This window comes from Triturus cristatus, chromosome 9, assembly GCF_964204655.1.
Source record: "Triturus cristatus chromosome 9, aTriCri1.1, whole genome shotgun sequence".
NCBI classification, from domain to species: Eukaryota; Metazoa; Chordata; class Amphibia; order Caudata; family Salamandridae; genus Triturus; species Triturus cristatus.
The window spans coordinates 74,900,327-74,912,645 of NC_140592.1; the positions used below are offsets into that span (position 1 = coordinate 74,900,327).

The 12,319-nt window shown below is 47.2% G+C and overlaps 1 protein-coding gene across 6 annotated transcripts in view; it reads right to left on the reverse strand.

Moving 5' to 3' along the window:
* GRIP2 (glutamate receptor interacting protein 2) overlaps positions 1-12,319 on the reverse strand; it is a 687,757-nt gene that overhangs the window by 243,600 nt on the left and 431,838 nt on the right. For all 6 annotated transcript variants that reach the window (XR_014968484.1, XM_085624444.1, XM_085624443.1 and 3 more), the window contains exon 2: positions 10,373-10,453. Coding sequence is in view for 5 of the 6 variants with exons in the window: in XM_085624444.1 (XP_085480570.1) it covers positions 10,373-10,453 (81 nt within the window). In the remaining variant the exon portion in view is untranslated. The remainder of the gene's footprint in view (positions 1-10,372; positions 10,454-12,319) is intronic.

Here is a 12,319-nt window from a genome sequence, read left to right on the forward strand (position 1 = left end):
ACGACTGAGCCAGAATCACACTTGCTGCTGCAGTACTTGCATATCATGGGCGCAGGCGCACATATAGCACACTGGTTAGTAGAAGCTCTACTCACACGTACATCAAATCCATGTCGAGCCTCCGGGAGAGGTGGGAAACTGGCAGAGGGCAACCATGGACAGAGAAGGAATGGGGAATAATACTCGCCAGTCCCTCATACATACCAAGGAGCTCGAAATTTAAACTCATACAAACATACATAATACAGAGGGTATATCTCTCGCCGGACAAAATAAATAGGTATTTTAATACCGCCACTTCTGCTTGCCCGCTGTGTCAACACATAAATGCAGATCTCCTGCATATGCTATGGTCCTGCACCTTTCTCAACGCCTACTGGTCTGCGGTCACCGCAGTGCTCGCGCAATGCACAGATACACCACTGGCATACTCATGGGAGGTCTGTATGTTGGGCCTGTATACTAGATCCAAGAAGAAGAGTCACCTTCAGATTCTGAGATTTGGGATTGATTGTGACGAAGTGCCTCATTACAAAGAGATGGAAGCATAGCGCCCCCCCAGTGATAGACAACTGGGTGAAATCCCTCATGGTATGGGCACAAGCAGAAAGCACAACACTCCATCGGGAGGGGACTATGCAAGTACCCGATAGCGCAGTCCTGAAACACCATCCTCACGGCGTTTACACAAGGAGACAGAGTAGACAGCATTGCCTCTTCACAGGAAGCCAATGAGAATACTGCGGCTATAGACCCGTAGATGTATTGTATCTCATGCACCAGCTGTGACCTATAAATATACCAGGGCACAGCCTGCACTCACAGACACGAGCAACATCCATGGTATTAATCGCGCGCCTGCTGATCTAGGTCTCTGGCCGCGCGCACAAGCAGACACGTCTCCCTCAGCGAGCTACTGGATAGTAATACGCATAAGTCACACGTATCTCGACCCAGCTGCGATAAGTTCTTAATGGCAGTTTTAGTTGAGTTAATAGTTTGATAGTTCAGAATACATACATCTTATTAGCACAATCCCTAGACCTCTTGGTTGCAAATGGAGGTGACCCTTCACAAGCCGCCCCAATGTAATATACAACTGAGCACTGACCACTGTAACTGGCCGCAGTCATGCTTTTAACGACTCCGTGGCACATAGGCGACATTACCCGTGACTACAGAAGTGACATGGGATGCAAAGGACATGGAATACAATTGTTCTTTTTACAATGTTATATGCAGAAAGAAAGAAATGTGCCTTGCATTTGTAATTGTATTGCGAACCACAACTATGTGTACCATTTAACACTGTGTGTCCATATATGACTAAATGCAATTCTGAATAAACTTTGCATGATTGTATAACCAAGTACAACAAGAAAGAAATACAATAAAGGTTATTCACTCTGACCAAAGAGGTTATATACCAGGGAGGCAGCTGAATGAGCTAACATTTCAGATGATGGGGATTATAGACATGGCGGAGGCCCAAAACATTCCTTCAACTATAGTGGCAGTAGACGCAGCCAAAGCCTTTGATCAACTGGGCATATTTGTGGGAGACATTAAACAGCTTTGACTTTCCGAAGAATGGTGAGGGCGGTGCAAAATTTGTATCACAATTCTAGGGCCAAGGTGTTGGTCAACGGAGAAATATCGAATTGGCTTAGTATTACAAGAGGTACAAGGCAAGGGTGCCCCCTGTCCCCGCTTTTATTCAGTCTGTATATAGAACCTTTTGCTAACTTGATCAGGGCGGACCCTACAATCCTTCCCTTTAGATCCTGTGGGTTTGAAGCAAAATTGGCCCTATATGCAGATGATCTGATCCTCTACACCACCAACCCGCAAGAGACAATCCCCAATCTGACGAGGAAGGTGGAGAGTTTCGGTTTAATTTCAGGCCATAAGGTCAATACGAAAAAAAACGAAATAATGGAGTGGAATCAGAGGTTGAAGAGTCAGGGGGCCTAAACCCAAATGCGGAATCTTGGGGTGTTGAGCACTCAGAAATTAGAGGATATTCCGAAAGTGAACTGGAAGAAAGTTAGTAATGAGGTAACGAGTCTACTGTCAAAATGAACGAGTTTACCGTTAAATAGCTATGGCCGGGTAAACCTTATAAAAATGATATTTCTCCCCCAAATTACTTTTCTTTATAATTCCATCCCTTTAACTTTTCGGATAAAGGATATTGCCAAGCTACAGGGGAAAATAGGCCGTTTTATCTGGGCATCAAAGTGTCCAAGAATAGCTTGTAAAAAGATGAGGAGGTTAGAGGGAGGAGGCTTGCTTTTACCGGACCTACTTGTTTATGGTTATGCTTTCCATTTCAAAAATATCGGTATGCTAGAAAACAAGATTGATAGGTCATCAATGGGCTCATTGCTTGAAGCTATGCTAGGGGATGTCTGACAAGGTCAGCATTATTTTCTTTTTAAATATGCAGACCCAAAGTTTTTTTTAAAAGGGGAGGTTGAAGATCTTAAGGTCCGCATTAAGAACTTGGATTTACATATGAAAAAGATTGGGATTCCAGATTATTCATCACGGGCACCGATTTGGGAATCCCCGGGCACCCCTTAGTGCTTGAGAGACCAACTGAGCCAGCCTTTAAAAGCAGGGGGCATATGTTACTGGCAGACCTTAGAAAGGATTCTAGCTTAGTGAGTTGGGAAGTACTTAGTAACCTTACTGAGGGAAGACTGACAAGGTTCAAGTATTACTAATTATGCTCCTGGTGGGCAACACAATATTGGACACAGGAGGAGGATTCAAAGTTGGACCAGGTGATGAGAATGGACAAGTGGAAAAAGGAAATCTCCTTCTGGCACTGGACCTTCCTGGAGACAGACATTAGTATAGAAACCGAAACTATAAACTTATGGGGTAAACAGTTGGGCGATGAAGATATAAAGAAATTGTGGTTTGATTCATTCGATATGTTACGAACAGTGGTAAAACGCGCATCGATTAAGCGCAAACATTTGTTTACTGCCAACAGAGTTTATTGGTCTCCAGCGAAGCTGTCAAAGGTTACAGGTAACATTTATAATTGCAAAGATGTATGCTTACAGCGGCAGATGACCTGCACTTGTTTATGGAATGTCCAAAAATTAAGGCCTATTGGATTTTGGTTTATAATGTCCTGGGGGAGATACTTGGTAAACAGATCAAGTTAAGTCCCCACTTTATATTTTTCGGGCTTACTCAAGAAGAAGATCGGGGTAATGCGTCTAGCTCCAAGTTAATATTCTATGTGATAGTGTTGGTGAGATGTGAGATCTGTAGGCTGTGGAAATCTGAAAGCCCGCCATCTTTTACTGAGTGTTTAAAAAATGTCATCTATAAAAGTGAATCGGATTTGGCTTGTGATCCAAGTAGTAGAGATAAGATCTGGAATTTATTGGTAGAGTGGAGAGAGAAGACAAGTGGGTCCAATGATTAAGTCAAATATGCGGTCGGTCCTGGCCTCTCCAGTATTTCCTCCATGGCCCATGTGTGAATGGGAGATGGAAGTGGAAACAGCACTTTTCTTGTGGGTATCTTTCCTTTCCCTCGCTTGTATGGTTTTCGAATTCGGACACAGAGAGATAAGAGGAGTCCAAACACAAGAGTTGGCAAAATGAGGACAAAAAAAAGAAACATTGCCAAAGGCCCAGCATGCAATAAATAGTGCAGGGCTACTGGAAAAGAAGATGGTCTTGTTTGGCTGAGACAAAAATGCATAATTATGTGCACAATCTAGACACGTTTAATGGCCAACTCTGATATCAGTGACCTTTTCCACGTCACCCAAACCCCTCGTCCATCTGCCCCTCTTTCCACATCCTTGCACCCCCAACACACTGCACCTACTGCAAATTCAGCACCTACATAGGAAATTCAATGCCATCTTTTCTGCTCCTACAAATGAGGTTATGCTGCATGCTGTTACAACAATTTACATAGACTTTCTTTCTAAAGGATTTCCTTACAGTGAATGTATGTGTGCCATTCAGTGTTATCTTTAGGGCACCGACCCCTGCACAAACCTCTCCTTCTCCCCTTCCTGCCTGCATTCGGCCACTTAACATTCCTACCTCCCACCCCAACTCTGTCAATCTCCCTCCCACTAACTATCAATTTCCTATCTGTACATTCCTACATTCCCAGTCCATACCCACCCAGCGTGGAATGCTTCTTTCCTTCCCTGCTTTTTGTTTTGATAACTTTGATCCATTCCCTGAATACGAGATACCGGTCAGCTGCGCCCAAGCCTCAGACTCCTTTACTGGCACACGTGTCCCTTTAGAGCCAGCCCATCGACTGACATGCCCATCCTATGATCTAAAGCAAATCAGTGTCCTCGGATATGGATTCTCCTTTCCTAATGAGGTGAACATTCAAACGAACTGCAAGAGGACATGGGCTCCGTGAGCTGAATTACTGATACGGCGCACTTTCCTTGGTTGCGCCATGGCGCACCTTTCAAAAGGTGTGCCAGGTGCAAACAAGTAAAGTGCGCAATATTAGAATGAATGCACTGCCCCGTGTTTCACTGTGCAGGCGGCAACCCATCTGCGCTTTTAAGTGGGATTAGAGATCCCCTTGCAGGCGTGTGCAGTGAGCGACTGTGAATGCCTTCAGGGTGATGTCTGGAGGGAGGGGGCTCCTGGGACCCCCTTACTCTCCTGCAGAGGGCTGCCTTTAGAAGGCGAACTTAAAGTGTGCAACCTCTGTGTGGTGCTCTTGCAGGGCACCTCTTAAAGGCATGCTTGTCTCTGCACCCCAGTGGTGTAACGAATCGAGGTGACTCCCCTGCAAAGTATATGGAGGTGCCCCCAACAGACACACTCGGAGCTCTCAGACCGGATTACTGTGCTGAGGAGGGGGCCCTGGATCTCGGGCCCCCCGTACTGTGTGTGCAGGGCTCGAGTCGGGGTACCACGCGGGTGGACGGCGTCCCCCCACTTATTTTACCAGGTTTTTCCGGGTGGACGCCGTCCCCCCTGCCCAAAAGCTGGACAGCATTGTGTGAGCAGAGAGCCCGGGTGGGAGGGAAGTTTCCCGTAAATTACCAAAGATATGTTAATGTTTGTAATTGGAGACTTTAAGAGGCACCGGTGGTGTGTGCAGGCTGGAGTGATTGGGAGGCGGAGCGAGCAGGCGTTGGCGGTTAACGCTTGGAATGTGTGTCCTTCTGTATCTTGTGCACTTTTGAGCTCTTCGTTGTGCAACTGGGGCACCCCCTCGGGGGAGTGGGGGGGGGAGGGGGGGTTGCAAAGGACATCGAGGAACAGACCAGGGGTAGCAGTGCTGTGAAATGCCCCGTCATCTAAAGGCATATGAATACTCATGAGATTCCTGTTGTGACGTCACTTCCGGTGACAGCGTCCCCCCACTTCTTTTCATGAGATTCCTGTTGTGACGTCACTTCCGGTGACAGCGTCCCCCCACTTCTTTTTTTAGGACTTGTGCCCTGTGTGTGTGCCTTTGTTACGCCACTGCTGCACCCACGTTAGTAATACGGTGGCGCAGGGAGGCAAAGTGATTCTCTCAATTGCAACTGCCCACGCCCCCATGCAAATGAGGGAACACCCTCATGACAGCACTGGAGAAATATGTGCGCCATCGCGATCTCTATCAGCGGCTCCGTCTGTAACACCATTGTGCCCCTGGGGCACTCAAAGCAGGCGCATTAGCCCATTGTGCCCCAGGGGCACAAGGTATAATACGGGCCCATATGTTCACAAGCAGCACTACATCCCTCTGCGGTCACAAGCTTGCATCGTGAAAGGCAACTTGTTTCCAACATTCATCCTCCACAATTGAAGGCGCTTGTGGGCATCGATATATAGCATTTTGAACTTTGGGCAATTGGCGAAGCGGCTCCCAACTGCACGTGTCCTTACCCAAAATAAGGGGAAACTGTTTTACATTTAAATTTGCATATTTGCCTATAGTTTGAGTCAGCTGTAACCTGTGCACCGGTGGCAGGCACAAATATAAGAAGTGAAAAACTGGCCGTGGCAATCAAATTGCCAGATTTAATATTATGCACGACAGGTGTGATAGTGCTTTGCAAAGTGAGGCAAATCTGCTTAATGTTTCAATATGAAATTTAAGCTGTGCTAGCAGTTGCATTTAAAAAGGTAACTTGAGCTAAGGATCTATTTTATAAGAGTGGTTTTGCCAGCCATCAGCTTTCAAAAGTGCACTACTTGATAGAACTTCTGTTTTTGCGTCTGCATTTGAAATACATAGAAACGTAATTGCATTTATATATAATTAGGGAGATGTGAAAGCATTTTCCTCGCTCTCGAGATAGTAAGTGAAATTTAAAAAAAGATCCATACAAGATGATGTTATTTATACATCTAATCTGACTTTTAAAAAACTATTACATTTCTGCTTTTGAGTTTATCAGTCATTTCTTGTTACTTAATCCCTTACGGTGGTCACACCCCCTACGCCTCGCATGTAACTGAGGATAGGGTGACCAACTGTCATGGGTGCAAATTCAGGATGTGGGTGTAAAAATTCAGGACATAGGGTCAAAATTCAGGACAAAAATTCAGGACAAAAATGCTGGACAAAAATGCTGGACAAAAATGCTGGACAAAAATGCTGGACAAAACATACGTTTTACAGACATATCATAGGAGGTCACACAATTGTATATAAGCAAGTAAATAGACAACCAAAATAATTACAAGTCAAAATAGGTTTATATTAGAAGGAGACAATCGTGCACTTCACAGTTTTTCAGTATGCGCACAGCTTTGCAAAGCGACATCAGGCTTTTTCTGCAATCACAATTTGTGCTAATGTAACAATCAACATTAAATAGTATTTTTCTTATTCTTATGTTTAAATCTTACTTTTAAGTGTACAGTGAAAACGCTGTTCCAGTCTCATGACATTAAGAAGCACTTCGCTGAATAATCCATTGTATTCATGTTTACCCAGAACTCTTTTACCTTGCACCTTATATTTATCAAGGGATAATATTTTCAGGGACATCAGAAACTGAACTGAATACGATTTAAAAGTGCTCATCACTTCTACCTTTCACAACTATCCACCTTGACAATGCGGTCAATGCCCTATGATAGAGGCCTGGCACAAATGATTGCTCTGCCTCCGACAGTTATCTTATTTTTATTTTCTCCAGCATAGCTCCAATATGAAAGCAGGACGCCTTGCCCTAGTCTGATGCAGAAGAAGGCACTCCATGTGCTGTCACTACAGTAGAGCGCATAGTCATTCTATATGTGATGATCGGCGGAAGTCTCAGACAATGGGCCAGTCCTCAGTCTTTGCGAGGTCTGGGAGGGGCTGCTGCAGGCAGCCTCAGTCCTCAGTCTTTGCGAGGTCTGGGAGGGGCTGCTGCAGGCATCCTCAGTCCACAGTCTTTGCGAGGTCGGGGAGGGGCTGCTGCAGGCCGCCTCAGTCCACAGTCTTTGCGAGGTCCGGGAGGGGCTGCTGCAGGCATCCTCAGTCCACAGTCTTTGCGAGGTCCGGGAGGGGCTGCTGCAGGCAGCCTCAGTCCGCAGTCTGCGCGAGGTCCGGGAGGGGCCGCTGCAGGCAGCCTCAGTCCAGTCTTTGCGAGGTCCGGGAGGGGCCGCTGCAGGCAGCCTCAGTCCACAGTCTTTGCGAGGTCTGGGAGGGGCTGCTGCAGGCAGTCTCAGTCCACAGTCTTTGCGAGGTCTGGGAGGGGCCGCTGCAGGCAGCCTCAGTCCACAGTCTTTGCGAGGTCTGGGAGGGGCTGCTGCAGGCAGTCTCAGTCCACAGTCTTTGCGAGGTCCGGGAGGGGCCGCTGCAGGCATCCTCAGTCCAGTCTTTGCGAGGTCTGGGAGGGGCTGCTGCGGGCAGCCTCAGTCCACAGTCTTTGCGAGGTCTGGGAGGGGCTGCTGCAGGCAGTCTCAGTCCACAGTCTTTGCGAGGTCTGGGAGGGGCCGCTGCAGGCAGCCTCAGTCCACAGTCTTTGCGAGGTCCGGGAGGGCCTGCTGCAAGCAGGCAGCCTCAGTCCGCAGTCTGCGCGAGGTCCGGGAGGGGCCGCTGCAGGCAGCCTCAGTCCAGTCTTTGCGAGGTCTGGAAGGGGCTGCTGCAGGCAGCCTCAGTCCACAGTCTTTGCGAGGTCTGGGAGGGGCTGCTGCAGGCAGCCTCAGTCCACAGTCTTTGCGAGGTCTGGGAGGGGCCGCTGCAGGCAGCCTCAGTCCACAGTCTTTGCGAGGTCCGGGAGGGCCTGCTGCAAGCAGGCAGCCTCAGTCCGCAGTCTGCGCGAGGTCCGGGAGGGGCCGCTGCAGTCAGCCTCAGTCCAGTCTTTGCGAGGTCTGGGAGGGGCTGCTGCAGGCAGCCTCAATCCACAGTCTTTGCGAGGTCCGGGAGGGGCCGCTGCAGGCAGTCTCAGTCCACAGTCTTTGCGAGGTCTGGGAGGGGCCGCTGCAGGCAGCCTCAGTCCACAGTCTTTGCGAGGTCTGGGAGGGGCCGCTGCAGGCAGCCTCAGTCCACAGTCTTTGCGAGGTCCGGGAGGGCCTGCTGCAAGCAGGCAGCCTCAGTCCGCAGTCTGCGTGAGGTCCGGGAGGGGCTGCTGCAGGCAGCCTCAGTCTACAGTTTAAAAGATAAGTGCAAGAGGCCCCGAGTGGAAACTTTTAAACTCGTGGGGCCTCGCGCAGGGGAACAGCATACCTTCCTGAAATTCCCAAAACTATGGTGGCCTTACGGACATCATACTAAAATAACGGACGGTCCGTGAAATTTACGGATGGTTGGTCACCCTAACTGAGGACATTCACATCAGTTTATTCTCGAAGGGGTTTGACTATTTTACTCTGTTCTGTTAAAAAGCCCCTGGAAGCAACGTCCTTCCTGGTACATCTGCCGGTCTGAGGGGACCCATGACTTCGCTCCTTTAGAGGAAGAGGGCCTTAAAGACACGGCGGAACCACTCGCACCCTGAGATGATAACAAAGGTGCCCAAGAGGTTTGGGACTGGCCGATCATCATCTGTGGTGGACAGAATGGGCCCAACGTGGGAGGACATTGGACAAAAGGAGAAACATCTTAGTGAAGGTTAGCTCAACTGTTAAGGATTATTGTAGCCACACAAATCTGGGGTATGTTTTGCCAAAAAGAGCCTGGCGGACTTGGAAACCATGCCAGTGTTGTAGCATGGAGGTGGAGATACCTTGGGAATTTGGTTTGCTTAAGGATAACTTCCAAACAGCTTTAGAAATTGCTCCTCAGAGGTTTTTTATTCAGGGAGAAAACTGGAACAGAAGAACTTAGAAAATCTACTAAGAAAAAAATCTGATCTACAAAGAGAAGTACTGCGGAGAGGTGTGTCCTGCTTTACTTTCAATTTTGGAACTGGAAAGCTTCTTTTGGGAAGCTCTTTTTGCTGAACCACAAGAGGTAAAGGGTCTAAATTCGAACTTTGCCGGACAGAGCACTTCTTCCAGAGACTGGAAATATGTGGAAGATCGTAATAAACAGTCAGCTACATTTGCCTGGAATGTTTGATACTTTTATAACTCCTGACCTCCACAATCCATTTGAATCATTTTGGTGCAATTTTAATAATTATGTTTTTTGGCTAAATCATATTAAAAGTTTTAGACTACTTCTTAATTGTAATGTTGTTCTGCTGCAGCCATTTATGTACCACATGCAATTTTCTCCTAGAAAATCAAATGAACAGCCCGGCTAGCAATGAAAGCCAAGTGTGCGGACCACTAGTTTTAACTTCTCTTCTTAAGGAGGATCGAACACACTTCATAGTCATTTTCCCACCTTTTCCTCCCAACCAGCTTTATCCATGAATTTGATCCAAATCCACCATGGCCATTGCTAATGTTCTGCACTCTCTCAAATATGGATCACCTCCATGGACTTCAACAGAATCACCCGTCACCTGAAGGCACCCTCTTTGGAGACTGAAAATGTTGAGTGGTAGATGTAAAGATGTTAATGTTCTCCACCCAATCAGCCCTTCCATCTGCCAATCTGGACTCCAAATAAATATTTTACTTTATTTATGCATCACAGTTTAGGTGTTATGACCTATAATCATTTTCAACAGTGTGGAATGTCCTATGTGAAAAGTGCTGTACATTGAGCCTTTACCAAAGGATCGCCATTCCACCCAAGGAATGCAGAAGCAATAATCCTCAGTGTGCACACTTTATTTTCAAGAACTAAAATTTATTTTCAAATATGTTGCTAAAACCCCTGAGAATTCACGTGTGAGGAGCAAGCCACAGTCGGAGATGGAATACTAGGCAAAGTGGTGTTGGGTGGTAAAGTACATACACCGCTTACCTGGGCATTATTCAAGAAGTGCTTATAGAAAAACGAAGTTGAATGCATGACACACGTCTCCATTTACCTGGAATACTTTGTCTTCTGGATACCAGGGCGGTGTCGAGTCCTCCACAATCTTTGCCTCCCTTTGAGTATGGGCCATCATCTGTCAGGGTACAAAAAGGGCACTCTTAAAAAATAAACAAAAACTAAGATCAAACTTCAGGAAGAGAAGCAAGTTCATGATTGTGCTGAATTCACAGTGACTGGGAAGAACGCCAGGACCGGGGTGACAATAACGTTCTATATTCAACCAGAGAAACCATTTCACAATCACCTGGCAGCTTACAAGGATGCGAAATGTAAAATTCATTTTGACAAGCTATTTTAAAAACAAATCCTATATAAGATGTAAAGTCTTAAACTGCAATCAAGTTACCTATGTTGCCTGTCGGACGTAGTCTTTACACTCTTGTTAGATTTGGGGGTCTCAAGTTGGCAGAGGTAGATACCTTTGACCAAATAGGGACCCTTGCGTCTAGTCAGGGTAAGGGGCTACACTCCTAAAATAACCCCTGCTCACCCCCTTGGTAGCTTGGCACAAGCAGGCAGGCTTATCTCAGAGGCAGTGTGTAAAGCATTTGTGAACACATACAGTAATACAGTGACAACACTACAAATGGACACCCCACAGGTTGTATTATAAAAGTAAGTATTTGATATAGACTTATCACACGACCAAACGGTAAAAATCCACCATACTGTACTCAAAAATAGACTTTAAAATGGTAGGAAATAACTCCGTTCTCAAGATTGTAAATTTGACACTTTACTCTCAAAGTACCTTGGATGCGTAACGCAAAGAAAACAAAAGGGCCACAGGGAAGGTGATGCGTCAGTTCCTTACACTCAGGGGAGTGGATGCGTTGGTTCCTTACTGCTGCGCAGGGGAGTTGATGCTCGCTTCCTTACTGTGTGGGGAGGTGATGCGTCGGTTTCTTACTGCTCTCCGGTGCGATGCGACAAAATGGCGTCTTGCTCGCGATGAGACAACGTTGAGGCGATGTGTGCACGCCCGACAGCCTTGTGGCGACTCGATCTTCTGAGCCACGACAGGCCCTGTGACACGCTTCTCCGGTGATGCAATGGCAACTTCGGCGGCGGCGGCACACTTCTCCGGTGATGCGACGGCGACACGCTTCTCGTCGTTGAGTCGCACTTCCAGCTCCCAGTGACACAGTCTCTGCGAAGGCCCTGCACAACAGCAGGCACTTCAATTCCCAGCAAGGGAGTTCAGGGGGGAGCTGGTTGGTGAAGTCTTGTATCCCTGAGACTTCAGGCAGGAGGCAAGCTCAAGTTCAAGCCCTTGGAGATTCTTCTTCAAGTTGATGAAAAGCACACTCAGTCCTAATCTCCTTTCTTTGGCAATGAAGCAACCACTGCAGGCCAAACCCCAAACACACAGCACAGGGGTGGTCTCCTTCAGCTTCCTGGTTCTTCTCCTCAGCAAAGATTTGTCTTGATTCCCAGAAGTGATCTAAAGTTTTGGGGTCTGGGTCCCTCCTTTTATACACCGAAATCCATTGTCTCTGAAAGCAGAGAGTGTCTGTACCTAGTCCAAACCAGTTCTGTGCAGTCCTGGAGCACTTTGTTTACAGGACTCCTTCTTTCCTTTGACAGTGTGGGCCAGGGTCATCAGACGCACCACAGGAGGTGGAGCCAGTATTGTGGAAGGCAGGCACAGCCCTATTCAGGCCCAGGTGCAACTCCTTCCACCACTCCTCATGCAGATAGATCTATTCAGCCTTGTGCTGACTTACCCTATCTCCTAGAGCCCCCCAGTCCCGGTCACTCAGAAACCAGACATGGAATACACAACCTAGCAGAGGCAGGCTTGGATAGTTAGGCAAGAAAATACCTACTTTCTAAAAGTGGTATTTTCAAACACAGAATGTCAAAAACAACTTCACTAAAAGATGTATTTTATCATTCTGAGTTCAGGCATACTAAACTCGAATTTCTACCATGTTCC